General features: G+C 54.2%; 7 protein-coding genes across 7 annotated transcripts; 4 read left to right on the top strand and 3 right to left on the bottom strand.

Annotated features, from left to right (window-relative positions):
- Positions 1–1,031: 1,031 nt before the first annotated feature.
- Positions 1,032–1,400, bottom strand: N7482_000539 (uncharacterized protein; the record flags this gene model as incomplete). The annotated part of the gene is made up of 1 exon (XM_056682664.1): positions 1,032–1,400. The coding sequence occupies one exon, from the start codon at positions 1,398–1,400 to the stop codon at positions 1,032–1,034; it is 369 nt and encodes a 122-aa protein (XP_056546270.1).
- Positions 1,401–2,256: 856 nt separating this feature from the next.
- N7482_000538 (DUF3431 domain-containing protein) lies at positions 2,257–3,079 on the top strand (the record flags this gene model as incomplete). The annotated part of the gene is made up of 2 exons (XM_056682663.1): positions 2,257–2,420; positions 2,536–3,079. Coding segments are annotated over 2 exons (708 nt in total), but the record flags the coding sequence as incomplete, so codon positions are not given.
- A 511-nt stretch (positions 3,080–3,590) lies between these two features.
- Positions 3,591–5,873, top strand: N7482_000537 (anion exchange family protein; the record flags this gene model as incomplete). The annotated part of the gene is made up of 5 exons (XM_056682662.1): positions 3,591–3,988; positions 4,097–4,245; positions 4,296–4,383; positions 4,439–4,935; positions 4,990–5,873. The coding sequence occupies 5 exons, from the start codon at positions 3,591–3,593 to the stop codon at positions 5,871–5,873; spliced, it is 2,016 nt and encodes a 671-aa protein (XP_056546268.1).
- Positions 5,874–6,179: 306 nt separating this feature from the next.
- Positions 6,180–7,814, top strand: dbp8 (ATP-dependent RNA helicase DBP8; the record flags this gene model as incomplete). The annotated part of the gene is made up of 2 exons (XM_056682661.1): positions 6,180–6,679; positions 6,755–7,814. The coding sequence occupies 2 exons, from the start codon at positions 6,180–6,182 to the stop codon at positions 7,812–7,814; spliced, it is 1,560 nt and encodes a 519-aa protein (XP_056546267.1).
- Positions 7,815–8,520: 706 nt separating this feature from the next.
- On the bottom strand, positions 8,521–9,651 carry N7482_000535 (uncharacterized protein; the record flags this gene model as incomplete). The annotated part of the gene is made up of 4 exons (XM_056682660.1): positions 8,521–8,766; positions 8,849–9,037; positions 9,095–9,268; positions 9,346–9,651. The coding sequence occupies 4 exons, from the start codon at positions 9,649–9,651 to the stop codon at positions 8,521–8,523; spliced, it is 915 nt and encodes a 304-aa protein (XP_056546266.1).
- Positions 9,652–10,887: 1,236 nt separating this feature from the next.
- On the top strand, positions 10,888–13,580 carry N7482_000534 (putative glutaminase; the record flags this gene model as incomplete). Its single annotated transcript, XM_056682659.1, has 4 exons — positions 10,888–11,170; positions 11,220–11,629; positions 11,683–12,688; positions 12,745–13,580. 4 exons carry the CDS (start codon positions 10,888–10,890, stop codon positions 13,578–13,580), a joined length of 2,535 nt encoding a protein of 844 aa, XP_056546265.1.
- A 1,720-nt stretch (positions 13,581–15,300) lies between these two features.
- stm1 (uncharacterized protein) lies at positions 15,301–16,780 on the bottom strand (the record flags this gene model as incomplete). The annotated part of the gene is made up of 5 exons (XM_056682658.1): positions 15,301–15,973; positions 16,093–16,216; positions 16,293–16,463; positions 16,619–16,637; positions 16,760–16,780. The coding sequence occupies 5 exons, from the start codon at positions 16,778–16,780 to the stop codon at positions 15,301–15,303; spliced, it is 1,008 nt and encodes a 335-aa protein (XP_056546264.1).
- Between the last annotated feature and the right edge of the window lie 243 nt (positions 16,781–17,023).

The raw sequence follows: 17,023 nt of genomic DNA, 5'->3' as shown, positions 1-17,023 counted from the left end.
CACTATAGTACCTTGGCATGCCAAGGTGCCCGCTATTTTTTCTGCGTTCCGAGTTCCTCCACATTAATTCCTGTAGGAAGTTCCTAATTAACAAGGTACCAGCTTTCGTATCCAGCACCCTGCACTCACTATAAGGCGTTACTGGGTACGGAGTAGAGGATGGAGAAGAAAGGGGATTAGCGTGGGTTCGATAAAGTAAGATATGGATAATAAAAGAAGGCGGTGTATGCGGGAAGTATAAACTGCTGTATAGTGTCTCAGACTAGACGAACGCCACTGGATAATATGCTTCGGAGTTACACCAAAACATCCTAATTTCGTTCCTTTGTACATAAGAAGTGTCGCGCAGAGTTTCAGCAAAATGGCGGACAGATCAAAATGCTCTATGAGCCACATTTTTAGTTGTCACCCAGTTTTTAGGCAATATAACCGCTAGACCAAAAAGTCCACTATAGGCCACTTTCTTATCTATACCGTCATTTTCCATTTCGACATCAATCTATACCATCATATCCTCAACAAAGACCGTCACACCGTCGACGTAGCCCACTGAACTTACTAATTCGGTACTGGACCAGCCAACGATCAATGAGAACAGCCACACCGCTTTAGTGCGGGTAGGTCGGTACCTCACGGTTAGTGGCTATCTCGACTATACCAGTGCGGCTGTCGCCCGTCGCTGCAGATCCCTTGAAGGGAATAGATATGCTGAAATCAATAGGCTTGCTGCTTGACTATAAAGTACACCGGGCGCCTGCTCTGACGACCCAATTTAGTGTCTGTTTACCAATACATATGATAATTTATAACTAACTCAATACAAGGCGCCCTAAGGCGCCCTAAGCCACCCTAAGCAGCCCAAGGCCTCCGGGGGCATGGCTGTGCATGGTCAGCTTAGCCGCATTCCAGACCCCATTGTACCGGTCCCTATGGACACAGATGTGATAAAATCGATCTAGAATGTTTCAATCAGCAAGTTCAGATGATCGTCAAGGGCCTCAGGGCGTACCGGAAGGAAGGGTACGGTCAGTCTATTCTATGAAAACAACTTCGTAGGAAGCAAAGTATGGAAACGAGATGTCAGGGTTGGTGCAGGTTCGCTCGACCCTTTTTCGAGCGCCGCCGCACCCTGGGAGTGCATAGCCCCAGATTTCGATGTCACTCGTATCTGTCTCGGCCATCATAGAGTAGGCCTTTGGGCCCGGGTCCAAGGTAACGCATCCCTTAATCACATCTGCTTCCTGTTCCCACACAAACTGTTGGGCGGTCTGGGGGACGTCACCGCACGCCAGGCCATCCCAGCCCGACAGTGACCACGTAGCGACTGTGGAAGTGACAAGTGTGAAGTATAGTAGCGACCGAATGAGAAAATTCGTAGAGTACTTCATCTTACTATGCATAGTAAAATGCAATTTGTGTTTTCGAGGAATGCATGGAGATTGAAACAAGGCGATGGATGAAAGCAAGACGACAAAAGGGAATTCAGGGGATCTTTAAGAATTATATTGTTTCCATGGTACGTTCTTGCTTATACCCAAACGTCGATATAGTCAGTGGCTTTTCCAAGCTCGCATAGGACTCGTTTTCATGGACCCTTTTTTGATGCAGCTCCTCATTTCCATAGCCAATCGTGAGAGATAGGGCCGCCCGAAATATATCTATAATAAGAGAAGTGAGACACTCTAGCTCAGAAGACAAATGTCGTATCATGATAACCATGAAAAAAGCCTATCAACGGGATTCTATCCGTTGCAGCTCAGCTCACCAGCATCGGCTTACAGTGAGTGGTAAAGTACGCTAGCCCCAGCGCCATCCTTTTGAAACATCTTGCCCCATCTGCAGAACATCATAGCCGCAAACGTGCGTTGGCCCACTGATTTTTATATTATTTAAGAGACTTGGGTGTGATCTTGGCACATTTGCCCTTAAATGCTGCAAATCTCATCTCTCTCTGATTCTTAGTCTTCTTGCTTAATCGATCGTGTTTGTGGGGCGTCTGAATATCCGATGCCTTTACTTTCACCCCCTATGGCGAGGAAAAAGAGCTTGCTCAGGCTAGGTGTATATCTTCCTTGGGTTAGGCCGTCTGCATCCACAAAATTTTTGAGCTTGGTGACAGCAGTGGTGGTTTTTCTTACCATCACATACGGCACAAAGGCAAGGTCCGTTGGGTACTCAGAACAAGTTGGTAAGTGGCAACGCTTGTTCAAATTATCCATCAAGATGGTCCATTGACAAGTTCTTGTACCCTCAGAGCAAGCCTCTTTCGAAGCATACAATAAAGCAGAGGATACGGAGATCGTCCCGCTTGAGAAACAATCACAGCCGATAGGACTGCATACTGGCGCTGAGGATGTAGCGATCGTCGCGGCGACGACAGCAAAGGATGATGTACAATGGATTTATGAATTCTGCGAAGAGTAGTAAGTAACCTTGGCTATCAGCAAACCCTACTGAAAAAACAGCCTTGCTAAATGACTGCGGTGCAAATCAGTGGGTGTACTCCTTACATTTACAATATGAACCTGGTTCCAGAGGAAGGGCTCGAAACCCCCATTTTTACCAAGGGCACGAAGCGAGTGCCTATCTTGCCTACCTCTACGACCATTATAACGACCTTCACCCTTATACGATCTTCATTCACGGCAGGGAGGATCAATGGCATAACGATATTGCGGGACCTCGAACGTATAATGTGCTTCAAAATTTACGGTATGAAGCAGTTGAGGCTAATGGTTATGTGAATCTGCGATGTTCAACGACCCCTGGCTGTCCAAGTACGCTATACCAAAAGGACCCGAAAGACCACGATCGACAATATCAGTACTTGTTAGACCAGCTTCCCGAGATTCTTCACTATCTCTTAGGAATAGATCCAGTGGACTTTCCCGAAAATATTGGGCATCAGTGTTGTGCACAGTTTGCTGTGACCAGAGCAAAGATTAGGCAGAGATCCCGAGCAGACTATCGAAAGATTATGATTTGGACTGGAACCACCGACATGACGGATAACTATGGAATTGGTTGGTTGACCGAGAAGATATGGCATATGATGTTTGGAATGCCTCCAGAATTGTAGGTTTGCTTCCTTATTAGCAAGACAGATTGTGATCACTAATTTGTCTCTAGATGCCAAACAGAGGCACAATGTCGCTGCGACTTATACGGATGGTGTGGCCCTAATCCGTTAACTGATAACATCGCCTTGACCCCAATTTCATAGCCCTGAGTGTATCCTATCGGCCGTGGATGTGGCAATCAACGGTGGCATTTCGTTAATATATATCCACATCGGATATCTAGGTGGGGAAATAATTCATTCGTGACTTGCACAGTACTCCATCCTCTGCATCGTGGCCCCACATGGAAGCAGGGTCTGCACAGTTTGCACAGTTTGAGAAACCGCCAGACCGACGTCAGTAATGCCTCAGGCCCCACACAGCTATCTTGGCTCCCTACCAGCTGCTCAACAGTTTCCTCCTGAAAAATTAATTACGTGCACACCCTCATTTTCACGTATATCTTCTCATCAGCCCCATCCTGGGGTGTTACGTACTACCCTGTCCTGCCTGCCCTGGCCGATAGTGCAAATGCAGGCACCGTCAGACTACAACTACTCCCTACCTTCGGGCCCGAGTATGCATGCTTCTGCGTCGTCTGCCCAACAGCGAAAACCTTCTTGGCAGTCCCAGCGACTGTCCACCCGCTCTGGAAAGTCGGGCCATGCTCTGTCGCCGCGACACTCGGCCTCCTCCGTGCATGCACGGGATGCTAGGCGTGAGGGGTCCCAACAGCAGCAGCAAGAGCAGCTGCGCCGGGCATCGCTTTCGGCATCTGCACACTCGTCCCAGTCTGAGTGGTGGCGGGTACATCTATTCCGCGGCATGATCTGTGATCTCAAGCGCAGAGCCCCCTATTATTGGAGCGATTGGACTGACGCGTGGGACTATCGCATTGTGCCAGCCACTGTGTACATGTATTTTGCTAAGTATGCTTTTGTCTTTTCTTTTCCCGGATTTATGGGGATTTGTATCCTCCGGTCGATGGGACGAACATAATCAAACGAACTATTCAGTCAGACTTACGATGCATGTAGTATTCTGCCCGCTCTGGCTTTCTCCCTGGATATGTTTGAGAAAACAAACCAGAGCTTCGGTGTCAATGAGGTTCTGCTCGCGTCTGTTCTCGGTGCTGTAGTTTTTGCTGTCTTCGCAGCTCAGCCCTTGGTTATTGTTGGGGTTACTGGTGAGTGCCCGTAGATTCAGTAGCCAATACTCAAGCTAAGAAGGGTACAGGTCCCATTACTGTGTTCAATTACACTGTTTACGATATCATCACGCCCCGGGGTACACCTTACCTGCCTTTTATGTGCTGGATCGGCATGTGAGTTACCCTCAGGGTTGAACCCGATGCAATAGCCCACTAATCTATACTCTAGCTGGTCTTTGATTATGCACTGGGTTCTGGCCATCACCAACGCTTGCAACGGACTTACTTACGTCACCCGCTTTTCGTGCGACATTTTCGGCTTCTATGTCGCCTTCATCTATCTCCAGAAAGGTATCCAGGTTCTTACTCGGCAATGGGGCGCTGTTGGGGAAACCTCAGCCTACTTGGCCATTATGGTGGCGCTCCTTGTCCTCATGGCTGCGTGGATCTGTGGGGAGTTGGGGAACAGCAACCTCTTTCAAAGATCTGTGCGAAAGTTCCTCGAGGACTATGGTACCCCGTTGACCATTATCTTCTTCACTGGCTTCGTGCACTTTGGCCACATGCGAGACGTAGATGTCTCCACCCTGCCGACTAGCAAGGCTTTCTTCCCCACGCTCGATCGGCCATGGCTAGTCCATTTTTGGAATCTTGATGCTAAGGATATCTTCCTGGCCATTCCATTCGCCCTCCTCCTCACAATCCTTTTCTACTTCGATCACAATGGTAAGTCTCGAGGGAGAATCTGTTTCTTTTGTTCCTCGGTTGACCCTTTCCTAGTCTCGTCCCTCATTGCTCAGGGTACGGAGTTCCCCCTTCGAAAGCCTGCTGGCTTCCACTGGGACCTCTGGCTGCTCGGCCTCACTACTTTTATCGCCGGCCTTCTTGGAATTCCTTTTCCCAATGGACTCATTCCTCAAGCTCCTTTCCACACTGCTGCTCTCTGCGTCACCCGCCAGGTGGCAGATGAAGATGACACAAACAAGGGCAAAGCTATCCGAGTCACGGACCACGTAGTAGAACAGCGAGTCAGCAATTTTGCCCAGGGGCTTTTGACCCTCGGTACGATGACCGGACCGCTTCTCATTGTTCTCCACCTGATCCCGCAAGGCGTCATGGCCGGCCTGTTCTTCATCATGGGAGTCCAAGCTCTCCAGGGCAATGGCATTACGCAGAAACTGATATTCCTCGCTCAAGACAAGAATTTCACATCAGCATCCGATCCCTTGAAGAGACTCAAGCGCCGTACCGCCATCTGGGTGTTTGTTATTATTGAATTGCTTGGCTTCGGTGCTACTTTTGCCATCACCCAGACTATCGCTGCTATTGGGTTCCCTGTCATCATTCTCCTGCTGATTCCGGTGCGATCATTCCTCTTCCCGCTCTGGTTTACCCGAGAGGAGCTGAATGCGTTGGATGCACCCACTGCCAGTCCTTTCACCATGGAAAGTGTTGGCGGTACCCATGGCTTGGAGGAGGAAGAGTCTACGGATGCGACGCCCAGTGGGGCGGACATCTCTTCAAGTGATGGCAACGGGGTCCTGGGGGGCCGGCATTCCTCATCCCAGGAATCTCCAGTCGAGGACAGTGATTTGGAAAGAGGAGAGGCATACGAGCTTCGATCGACTGTTCGTCGACGCAGTACCACCAGTCGGGTTGACTAAAGTTAAAGTGCCTGCGGAACAACCCCCGGGTCATGGCAGCTATGTATCGGCCTCAATGTGTAAATTTCTATTATTCTATATTAAAATAACACCAACGAAACAATCCGCTTATAACTTAGTACCCGCAACATTTCTCGACTCATTTTCTTTTTTTTTTGGACAATTGATCTATGTGTTCACGTGACCGAATATGCCGGTTGGCCCTGGTATTGCTGCGGCCTTGTCTGTAAGGCATACTATCTATTCACCGCCAGATGGAGATAACTTTTTCTGCCACAGAATAATTTCCAAGAAGCGCAAACAACAATGGCACCCCCAAGAGATAATGCCGAGTCCCAGGACTCCTATCTCTCTGACAACTCAGAAATGAGTCAACCGGATGTTGAAGACCGTGCGCCCAAGCGCCGCCGTCTCTCCGAGTCCGACGAGGAGGAGTACGTTGCGCCGGCGCCGCTCCCCACACTCTCCCGTATCAAGAAGAAAGACGATAGCGAAAAAAAGCCCGAGGCGACAGAGGAGGACCCCGTTACAATCGCCGATGCCCTTGAGATTGGACTGCGGGCCGAGGAATCTACGTTCGGAGCTTTGAATGTGGCCCCATGGCTCGTGGGCTCTTTGACGACTATGGCTATTCGACGTCCCACCGCGATTCAGAAGGCTTGTATTCCTGAAATTTTGAAGGGGCGAGACTGCATTGGTGGAAGTCGGACCGGTTCGGGAAAAACTATGGCATTTGCCGTTCCTATCATCCAGAAGTGGTCGCAGGATCCGTTTGGGATCTTTGCCGTGGTCTTGACGCCGACGAGGTACGTTCAGTTTGTGCAACTAAATCTTCCCCGGGATTTCGAACTCGCATACTGACTGGCGTTTTTCTTTGGCAGAGAGCTGGCCCTTCAGATCTTTGAGCAGTTCAAGGCTATCTCCGCGCCGCAGAGCATGAAGCCCATCCTCGTTACCGGGGGCACCGATATGCGCCAGCAGGCAATTGCTCTGGCGTCGCGGCCGCATGTCGTCATTGCGACCCCAGGACGATTGGCTGACCACATCAAGACGTCTGGTCAGGATACGGTTGCGGGGTTGGGTAGAGTCAAGATGGTCGTGCTTGATGAAGCCGACCGACTGCTTGCAAGTGGGCGCGGCAGCATGCTGCCAGACGTGGAAACTTGTCTCTCCGTTCTCCCGCCCTCGTCAGAACGCCAGACCCTCTTGTTCACTGCGACCTTGACCGCTGAAGTGCGGGCATTGAAATCGTTACCGCGAACAGAGAATAAACCGCCCGTCTATGTCACCGAGATCTCGACCGAAAACCAAGGCAGCATTCCGCCAACCCTCAAGCAGACATATCTCCAAGTCCCCATGACCCATCGTGAAGCTTTCTTGCACGCCTTGCTGTCGACCGACGAGAACATTACCAAGCCCGTCATCATTTTCTGCAACCACACCAAGACTACCGACCTCCTTGAGCGCACCCTGCGTCGGCTCGGTCACCGCGCCACCTCCCTTCACAGTCTTCTTCCTCAATCCGAGCGCACATCCAACCTTGCCCGATTCCGAGCCGCGGCTGCCCGGGTTCTCGTTGCTACGGACGTCGCATCCCGTGGTCTCGATATCCCGATCGTCAGCCTGGTTATCAACTACGACGTGCCGCGGAACCCAGACGACTATGTGCACCGTGTTGGTCGTACGGCCCGTGCTGGCCGGAATGGCGAAGCCGTCACACTGGTCGGACAGCGTGACGTTGAGCTTGTGCTCGCCATTGAGGCGCGCGTTGGTCGGAAGATGGAGGAGTGGGCTCAGGAGGGTGTCAGCATCGAGGGCCGTGTGACTCGAACGAGCCTTCTCAAGGAGGTGGGAGCTGCGAAACGCGAGGCTGCGGGTGAGATCGATGAGGGCCGTGATGTGCTGGGCCGCAAGCGGAATAAGTTGAAGAAGGTCCGGTGAATGGGCACTTCGTCTGTACATACTGTTCTCTCTGATTGATACCATATTCAGAACCCATGAGCAAAGGGAGCTTTTAGCGTGTCTTTCTTGCGAGTTGTCATTGCCAATTACTATCTACGTAACTGAAAAACTCGCCCTGTAGCCCAATTGCGTCCGTCATCTACCTGATTCTCGGAGCTGGTAAGAGCAGTGGCATCGCCCCGAGCTGGGATCGGAGTATTCCGAGGCGCCCAAAATGGAGCTGTCGGAGACAATGGCCCGTAAGTCCCAGGAGGCCCCTAATCTGACACTCGATCGCAGTCCAGGGCCATAATAATGCACTGAACTTAGATCCATGTAGTGGTATGGCAATTCGATGGCTTAGCTGCAAGTCATTACCTTTTGACAAGATGCTTTCCGTACGTGGTGGGGCTATCAAGACTGCTTCCAGAGGACACAAATGGTATCATTGATTGCAAGGTAACAGGATTCTAGGATTCCCAAGTAATTCCAACATTATAGCGCCTATCGCAGGTCCGAGATCTTCTCTCAGCCGGGTAGGTAACAGGCAGGGGTGTTCGTCAGGGTATACTTCATCATGACCAGTCAACAGTCGGCCACAGCTTCTCCAACAGACATCGACCGTCGCACAAGGCAAAGAACGATTGAGATGTTCCGTCAAGGGCCGGATGCTTCGTCGGCATTGAGTGCCATCCACGCAGCGGGGCTACCCGCTCCATGCATCCGGGTTGTCCTGCCTGTCCGACGTACTCATGAGCTTGAGTAACCCATCCACCGCGTCACCCCTCTGTGACGGCGAAAGATCATCGTGCGATGTTGGTCCTTCCTCTGGGTCTGCTCCGTCGGTCATCTCTCGGCGGCCATGGCGGACCACCGTGGCGGGGGGCTGCTCAGCTGCATAGGAGAGCCAAGGGTGCGGGGGGAGTGCGTTGGGAGTGCTTTGGGTAATGCGCTTGGATGATCGAGGAAGGTTGTCGTGGCAGATCCGGTGTCTGGTGGGAAGGCGTGGAGCTCAAGTCTATCGCCGAGCCAACCCGCGGCGTCTTGAGCTGAGAAGGTGTAATGGCGTTGCGGAACGAGGTGGAGGGGGAAGAGAGGGTGGAAAAGGAGAGTCGAGGGACCTTGCGACTGTGTGCCTCCAGCTCAGAGACACGGCGGTCAATCTGGTGGTCGGCCACATTGCGCATGGCGGTTTGGAGTTTGTTTCGGAGCAGAGCCGCTTTCTGGAGTACCGTTGAGCAATCTGCCGACTGAAAGGTCAGGATAGGAATCCTGCTTACTTCTTGGATGAACACCTTTCGCGCCTGGGGCTCTTCAGGAACCGATCGTGTGTCTGAATCGGAGCCTCGCGACGCGCTGCGGGACCTGTTGGTCTCCATTTTGGGGGTTTGGTCGCGTTCCGGTTGTGATGAAGTTGGGACGCGGATTTCCATCGCGTCCGACTCTTGTGTCAGCTACAGCGCGAACTCCAGGTTAGCCAACTTGGAGGTTTTTGTGATTGTCGGTATCCCACATCTCCCAGTCCACGTACCTGCTGGCTCGCATGCTTCGTGGAGGGCGAGCTCTCTTCGCGAAGCCCCCGCGGCTCCTGCACGCGTGTATTGTTTACATCAGTCTCATCCACCTGGTCTCTTGTCCGTTTTTGGCCTGCAAAGATTGGAGAAGGAAGGAGTTTCTTAGGCGACGCTGCCGTGCACAGCGTCCGTTTGACGGGCGTGCCGGCGACCAAGAGGGACTGTTTGGCTGCGTGGGCGGGGGACAAGCACGCGTTGGAGTCCTTCTCGCCGAGGATCCGGCGGCCGTCTTTGACCGGGCTGAATGGCATCGAGGGCTGCATGGCGTTCTGGAACGTGTTCTGGGACCGGCGGAGGTAGGGAAGGTGAGGAGTGGTCGGGTTCCGAAGGAGACGCCGCGCGGGGAAGAGGCGGGCTGAAAGGTGATTGAGGAGGGTCCACGCGAATAAGGCCCCGAAAGGAAGGCGACCAAGGGAAGAGAGTGGGAGAATGAAAGAGGGAATGGGAAGGAAGAGAGCAGCACAAAACGGGCGCGTCAATCGCGTATAGTCCCCGATTCCTTACTAGCTCTGTATAGAGCACGGACGCCCCACGCGGTCGTGTTGAGCACGCGTCCACGGGTTGCAGCCCTAGCTCCGCGCCCGCGGAGACGCGGAGACCGGCTCGCCGTCTGTTCTGTGTCCAAGACTGAAAATCTGTATCATGGTACATTCATGTCGGCCTGTCCTCCTCGAGTCCTCATCTGTGTGCCCGGCAGTCGAACCGCCCTGGTGTTTGGCAAGGATAATTCGCCTGGAATGGGCTGTCAATTCCACGCGTCGGAATTTGCGTTCGTGTGCTCGGTTGGGTCATGTGCTGTCGCGCCTGGACGCGCTTGTTGGGGCCGGACTGGCGAGCAGCCGGAGAGCTTCAAGATGGCCTGTCGGATGGATCGGAACACCTCTTGTGGTGGCTCCAGCTGGCTGGTGTTCGGGCACCTTTAACTTCCACTCACCATGATTGCACTCTGAGGACTCCAATGGAAACATTCAGGAACCCGTCTGGGTTGTACCGTAGACCGTCCGATCTCCCCGTGGGATAGCCACGTCATCCCATCCAGCAAGCCTCAGCAATGTGCAAAACTGGTGGCAACAGCCGGTCTCCGTAGTTGACCCCGACTGCCCTGGCGATGGACTCGAACTCGACGGGGTCCGGCCTCACAATCAGATCGGAGCCGTCTCCGCATGACATCATCGGACGACTCGAGCAACGCCCACGCCCCAGGCCAACGCCAGCACCAGGGCCTGGCAGCAGAGAGAGAGCAAAAGTACAGTATCCAACCAGTAGCGTCTTTTGCTGCCTCACCTCTCTCTCCTCGCTGCAGGAAGCCTTTCCCCGGGGGACACAAGTTGATCTCAGCTGATCGGCGCCCACCCCTGTTCCCCCGCATTTCATGGATTTCATATTCCTCCCCCCTTGGTTTCACTGTTTCACTTCCTCCGTTACACACCATCCTTGGTTCCTGGTGACGCTGGTTGCACTTTCAATCTCGTCACCACCATTCCTTGAATTGCCCTGCCATGCAGCTGTCCCTTGCCGTCTTGGCCGCGGCTATCGGCCAGGCCGTGGTCAGTACAGCTTCGACGCTCAACCCGCCCGTTCTGCCGCTGATCGTGCGGAACCCCTACCTCAGCACCTGGCTGGGAAATGCCCGCGAGGCGCCGTGGGCCAAATGGCCCATGTTCTATACGGGAGAAGAGGTTGGCCTCGCCTTGATGGCTCATGTGCCGAGCCAGGGCGCGGTTTATCCTCTGGTGGGCAAGCCGCAAGATTCGCTGGCTTCCAATGCCGAGTATGGGCAGCGTGAGTCTGTTGATCTGGGGACTGCCCGCTGACGGCTACAGATACAAAGTGCAATACCCCGAATATCGTGGACACAACTATGATGCCTCGTCCACCAACTTTACCTATCGCATTGACGCCGCTACCTCGACACCCGTAGACATTATCGTCTCCTTCCTCTCACCCATCACACCGACATCGACTCTGCGGCAGTCGATCCCGGCGTCCTATGTGACGATCGATGTGCACGGCCATGTCGACGTCAACGTCTACATGGAGATCGATGGACGCTGGGTGAGTGGAGACGGTAACAGCCAGCTCCACTGGCAGTGGGACACACTGAACGTTGAGGAGGCAATGGCCCAGAAGAATCAGAAGCCCGGTCTTCAACGGTGGCAAATTCGCCGAGCGTCAGAGCTTCACTTTTCGGAAATCCACGACCGTGCCGAATGGGGTACCCTCCATTTCACGGGACCCGACGTGAGTGCTGTATTTAGAGAACCTTGTGACCCATTCTGACCTCATTGATACAGGGCGCTCGATATGAGTGCGGAGAAGCATCCCAGGTGCGACGGCACTTCGCCAAGAGCGGAGCTCTACATAATACCATGGATGATGAATTCCGAGCCATTCGTGATCGCTCACCGGTCTTTGCTTTCTCCAAGTCCTTCCAACTCGCACAGTCGGAGCGGCCTGCTCAGAGTGTCACCTTCACCGTGGCTCTCATCCAACTGCCGGTCGTCCAGTTTGCCGCTGCCCGCGGGCTCACGCTGATGCGGCCGCTCTGGGAGTCTTGGTTCCCGACTCCTGAGACGCTGCTCACCTTCCACTACAATGATCACGCTGCGGCCGGTGCCCTAGCCTCCAACTACTCCGCACAGTTGGCCAAGGATGCATATCTCTCAGGAGCTGAAGACTACGTGGACATCGTTGCTCTCAGCGCAAGACAGGTGATGGGCGCTACCCAATTCTCGGGCACCCCGGACAACCCAATCCTGTTCCTCAAGGAGATCTCTTCCAACGGCAACTTCCAGACCATCGATGTCATCTTCCCGTCCTTTCCGTTCTTCCTGTACACCAATCCACGCTGGCTGGCATATCTCTTGGAGCCTCTGATCGAGCATATGCTCAGCGGACAATACCCCAATACGTATGCGATGCACGATTTGGGCACCCACTTCCCTAATGCCACCGGTCACCCCGACGGCAATGATGAATACATGCCCGTGGAGGAGTGCGGCAATATCCTGATCATGGGGCTGGCAATTGCGAACTCGCTACAATACGAGAACGGCTCCGAGGCCGCCTCCATCTGGTCATCACAGGGTGAGCCACGCTCCACCTTCTCGACCCTGGATATGGGTCTTTTCCCTCTCGATGACCTCCAGGTAATGTCTGGTATCGGCTACCAGGACAGCAAGTGGGGCGGCGGTCTCGAGGGCCAGCGTCTCGCGAAGAAATGGGTGCAGCGGAGTTACCGTCTCTGGAGGCAGTGGACCGGCTACCTGGTTGAGTTCTCCCTCGAACCTGCGAACCAGCGTAAGTTCTGACTGAACCTTCTCGTTGGCCGATACGATGCTGATGCTGTGATGTAGTTTCCACGGATGACTTCGCCGGCTGGCTGGCGCTGCAAACCAACCTAGCCCTGAAGGGTATTGTCGGCATCAACGCCATGAGCAAGCTCTCCGAGCTGGTCGGCCAGGAAACTGATGCCGCGTACTTCAAGGTAAACTCCACCCTAGGGGACCCCGGACTTCCTAGGCGGGAACTAATTGATTTTCAGCACATCGCCGACAAATATGTCGCCAAGTGGGAGAAACTCGGCATGTCTCGCGACGACTCGCACGCCAAGCTGGCCTACGACTGGTACGGCTCCTGGACCACAATTTACAACCTATACGCCGACGCTCAGCTGTGCTTCCACCTGGAGAACACAGACACATCCCTCTCCCCTTCCACCCCCAAAACCCCCGGCTTCGTGCCCCGCCACGTCTACCAAAAGCAGTCGGTATGGTACCACTATGTGCGGCAAAAGTACGGCCTGCCCCTGGACAGTCGGCACCTGTACACCAAGACGGACTGGGAGTTCTTCTCGATGGCCGTGGCGTCCAAGCCCGTTCGCGCGGAAATCCTCGAGTCCGTCGCGCGCTGGGTCAACGAGACCGTCACCGATCGGCCTTTCACAGACCTGCATAACACCGAGGGCGACGGGAATTTCCCCGGCCCGACCTTCTTCGCACGCCCTGTGATCGGCGGTCACTTTGCTTTCCTCGCGCTGGAGCGGGCGTGCGGGGGCCGTGCGATGCCGGGACTGTCATTCGTGGATGATGTAGATGCGGAGACGCTGCAGGCTTGGTCTGCGAGTGCGGAGGCGGCGGCGAAGGAGTTTGCGCGGCCTTGGAAGCTGCACCATGGCGATGATGAGCTTTAGAACGCAATTGTTGCTAGTGCTCCACGCATGGGATGGTGAGTTGTCTTGTTTCTTTGGGGAGAAGTTCCTCCTACGTTAAGATCCAGATCTGGAGCAGCCATTGATAGGCTGTTCCCTGCAGAGGTTTTGGCTCTGTATCTGGCATCGTATATAGTTCTTGTCGTGGATGAATCTTTTGGAGAGATCGGAGCAGCCTGGGTGATATGTATTGCTTTTGCTGTGGGTTCGATTTGGAGCAGGAGACTGAGGTGCGTAGATGATCGTCGAATGTAACCAATGTATATTCTTCACATGGCTGAGATATAGTTCTGGTCACTAGCACTTTTAAATAGATGCTCATTCCACCCGTCTTCCCCCACACCAAACCTCAGTACGAACACTAACGATAGAGTCTGCACCCGCTACGTGGCCGAATGCATGATACACAGGCCTACTGGGACACTTCCATCATGGCGCAATCGAACCGGAGCCCCCAGAGGACGAAGAAAACGAACAGCCCGACTAACAAACTAGAATGGCGGAGGAGGTGAAGACGAAAGGTGTGAGGAACGCCAAACCCACGGCCTACCGAGAGGTCGCGGAAGAATACATCCAAAAAGATGGAACGTTACCAATAGAGAAAGAGGCAGGAGGAGGATGGCCAGAAGTACGAACTGGCAAGGGATGGAGATGGAGATACGGGAGAGATAGGCGGCCGAACTGAGGGATACGCGGGCAGTTGGTTACTGTTTTGTATGGGAGTTTGAGCCATTCGCTGTTTTCTTATATATCTACTGTTTCATGCGTGTGGGCTGGCGTTCGGAATACTCTTGCTTCTGCCGGAAGCGCCTACATAGCCCATGACACGAGTTGGGCTGCATCAAGATAATGGAGTATCGTCATCATCATCAACACTAGAGTCTGGCGCACTCTCACCTGGGTATTCCATGACCGATATGCGGTATCTGGTAGGTAGGTACGACCTACCAAGCATATCCGTGAGAGCAGCATGCGGTGGTGAAATGATCTCCCCTACCTACCCATGACGTCGTGACTGATGGAGCTGGGCAACCTTCCAACACCCTACATATGGACAAGACAGAACAAAGAGTACCAGCTACAGTCAGATGGCAGGGATTGGTTGGGTTCCCTGGATTTCATTTTATGACTTGATGATTCCTGGATAGAATCAAATTACATGGCCCCGATTGAAATTTCAGTCATCCAATTCACGTTTGCACACTTCCACATCCGAAGTAAATAAAATGTCAAGAGCACACAAGACACACAGACCCCGGGCATCCTTTTCCCTCGATATCACTTCAAGGCAAAGGAAAGAAAAACCCAGGCGACTAGATAATTTTTTTTGAGTGAGGCGCGTTCCCAGAAAATATTACTCCATGCCTCTCCCACACACCCTTCCCATCGTCATCCATCGTCCACAGAACCCAGCGTCGCATGAAAAAGCTAAGAAACCCGCGCAACAGAACAATCCATGAATCAATTCTTCATACCATATATTGCCATTGCACGAGTTGGGAAATTTTCCCACGGACGACTAGAACAAGAGACAGAATAACGATCCTCCTGGTTATGCAAAGCGGAAGTCACATCCAGGAGGGAATGGGCCAGAGAGATAGACAAGAGAGAATGGGGTGGGAAAATAACACAGAGCAGGGAAGGCAATCTGCGGGGCCGCTAGCTGGGGCACCCGTCGAAAAGTGCCGGGGCGACGGCTTTTTTAGTTACCGCCGAGGCTGGGGAAGTTCTTCTCGTCGACGGTAGGGCCGGTGGGGGCGCGGGCACCACCACGGCCGCCGCGAGGAGCAGCAGCGGCGGCGGCACCACGGGGAGCACCGCGGGCAGGACGGTCACCACGGGGGGCACGGTCACCACCACGAGGGGGACGGTCACCACCACGAGGGGCACGGTCACCACCGCGAGGGGCACGGTCACCACGGTCACCACGGTCACCGCCGCGGCCACCACGGCCACCACGACCACCACGGCCCTCGCTGGAGGGGCCGGTGCGGGGCTGCTCGACGAAGCGCATGTCCACATCGAGGAAGTTCTTCTCCTTGCGCTGCTTCTCGCGCTTGGTCTTCTCGGAGGTGCCCTGGATGTAGCTGTCGGCCTCCTCGTGCTTCAGCTCCTTAGCGGCAGCCCACTTCTTGTCGGCCTTGGTGCCCTCGTTGGCGGCACGGACGGGCTTGGCAGCCAAGCTATCCCTGGCAGCCTTCTCAGCCAGGTAGTCAGTGTAGGACTTGGACTTGTCGGCCTCCTCGGCCTCCTCGGCGGGAGTCTGGGGCTCGTTCTCATCGGCCTTGGCGATGGTCTCACCGACACGCTCGTCGTCCCAGGTCTTCTCGCCAGACTCGCCGCCCCAGCCTTGCTGGACCTGCTTGCGAGTGTCACTGGAAGGATGTTAGTCTCATTGAATCACACTAGTTCGGGCCAGGCAGAGGATCCTTCTGTCGCCTGCACCGCCTTCCGTCTTGCTTCATGCGTCATTATTGGGAACAGGGTCGCTTACGTCTGGCCAGTGCGAGACTGGCGGTCGCCACGGCCGCGGTTGCCGCGGGGGCGCGCGGGCTGCTCGGCCTCATCGGTGGGCTTCTGGCGGTTGTTGGTGCGACCAGCGTTGCGGTCACGGAAAGCTAACCGAAGATATCAGCTCCACGCCCTTCAAGCTATTTCATCATCCCGATCGTGTCCTTCATTCAATGCACATACCGGCGTCATTGCCGCCGGTCACACGGCCACCACGACGGCCATTGTTCTCACGGGGCTGGGTAGAGGGAGCCTCCTGGGGAGCATCACGCTTGCCAACGCGGGGAGCGGGACGGTCGACGGCCTTGGCGGGGGGCGCAGGGGGTCTGTTGGGGTCGAGCTCGGGGTCATTGCCTACAGTCGAGCGGAAAAGCAGTTAGATCTGATGGAATTGAGATGGCAGCTGCCTCAGGTGATGGGCGCGAGGAAGATGGATTTCGCAGAGACCCAGACAGCCCCACGCAGGAATTGGGAATGGTCGGTGCAAAGGAACAAGAGGGGAAATTTACCAAGAAGCTCATAGAGGTTCTGTTGACGAGCGAGAAAAAAGCACAATCACACGTTAGCCACTGCCTCCGCCAGCTCACTCGACCTGTGAGCTCCAGGAAGCCCTCGCGGGCACAGGCGAGCTGTTCATCGTTTCAGCGTACCTTGGACCGGACGTCCACCATGACGCCTGGTGTTGCGTGAGTCCTTCCGGGCAGGAAGGCGCTCGACTTGTGTATAAAGGGGGAAGAGGCACACAAGGCAGAACCTCAGCAGATCCAGCCTTTTGATGCGAAGGGATGATGATGAAGCGGGTGATCGTACCGAGTGCCGAGTGATCGAGGGAAGAAGGGGAGGTTTGTGGTGCATCCCGAATCCGGTTAGGCGCCATTTACTAAGCGAATCAGGCTAGGGCTTAGGGTATCATG

Source organism: Penicillium canariense, assembly GCF_028826845.1.
Source record: "Penicillium canariense strain IBT 26290 chromosome Unknown utg000001l_segment0_segment0, whole genome shotgun sequence".
Lineage (NCBI taxonomy): Eukaryota > Fungi > Ascomycota > Eurotiomycetes > Eurotiales > Aspergillaceae > Penicillium > Penicillium canariense.
This window is presented reverse-complemented; position numbering and strand designations above follow the sequence as displayed.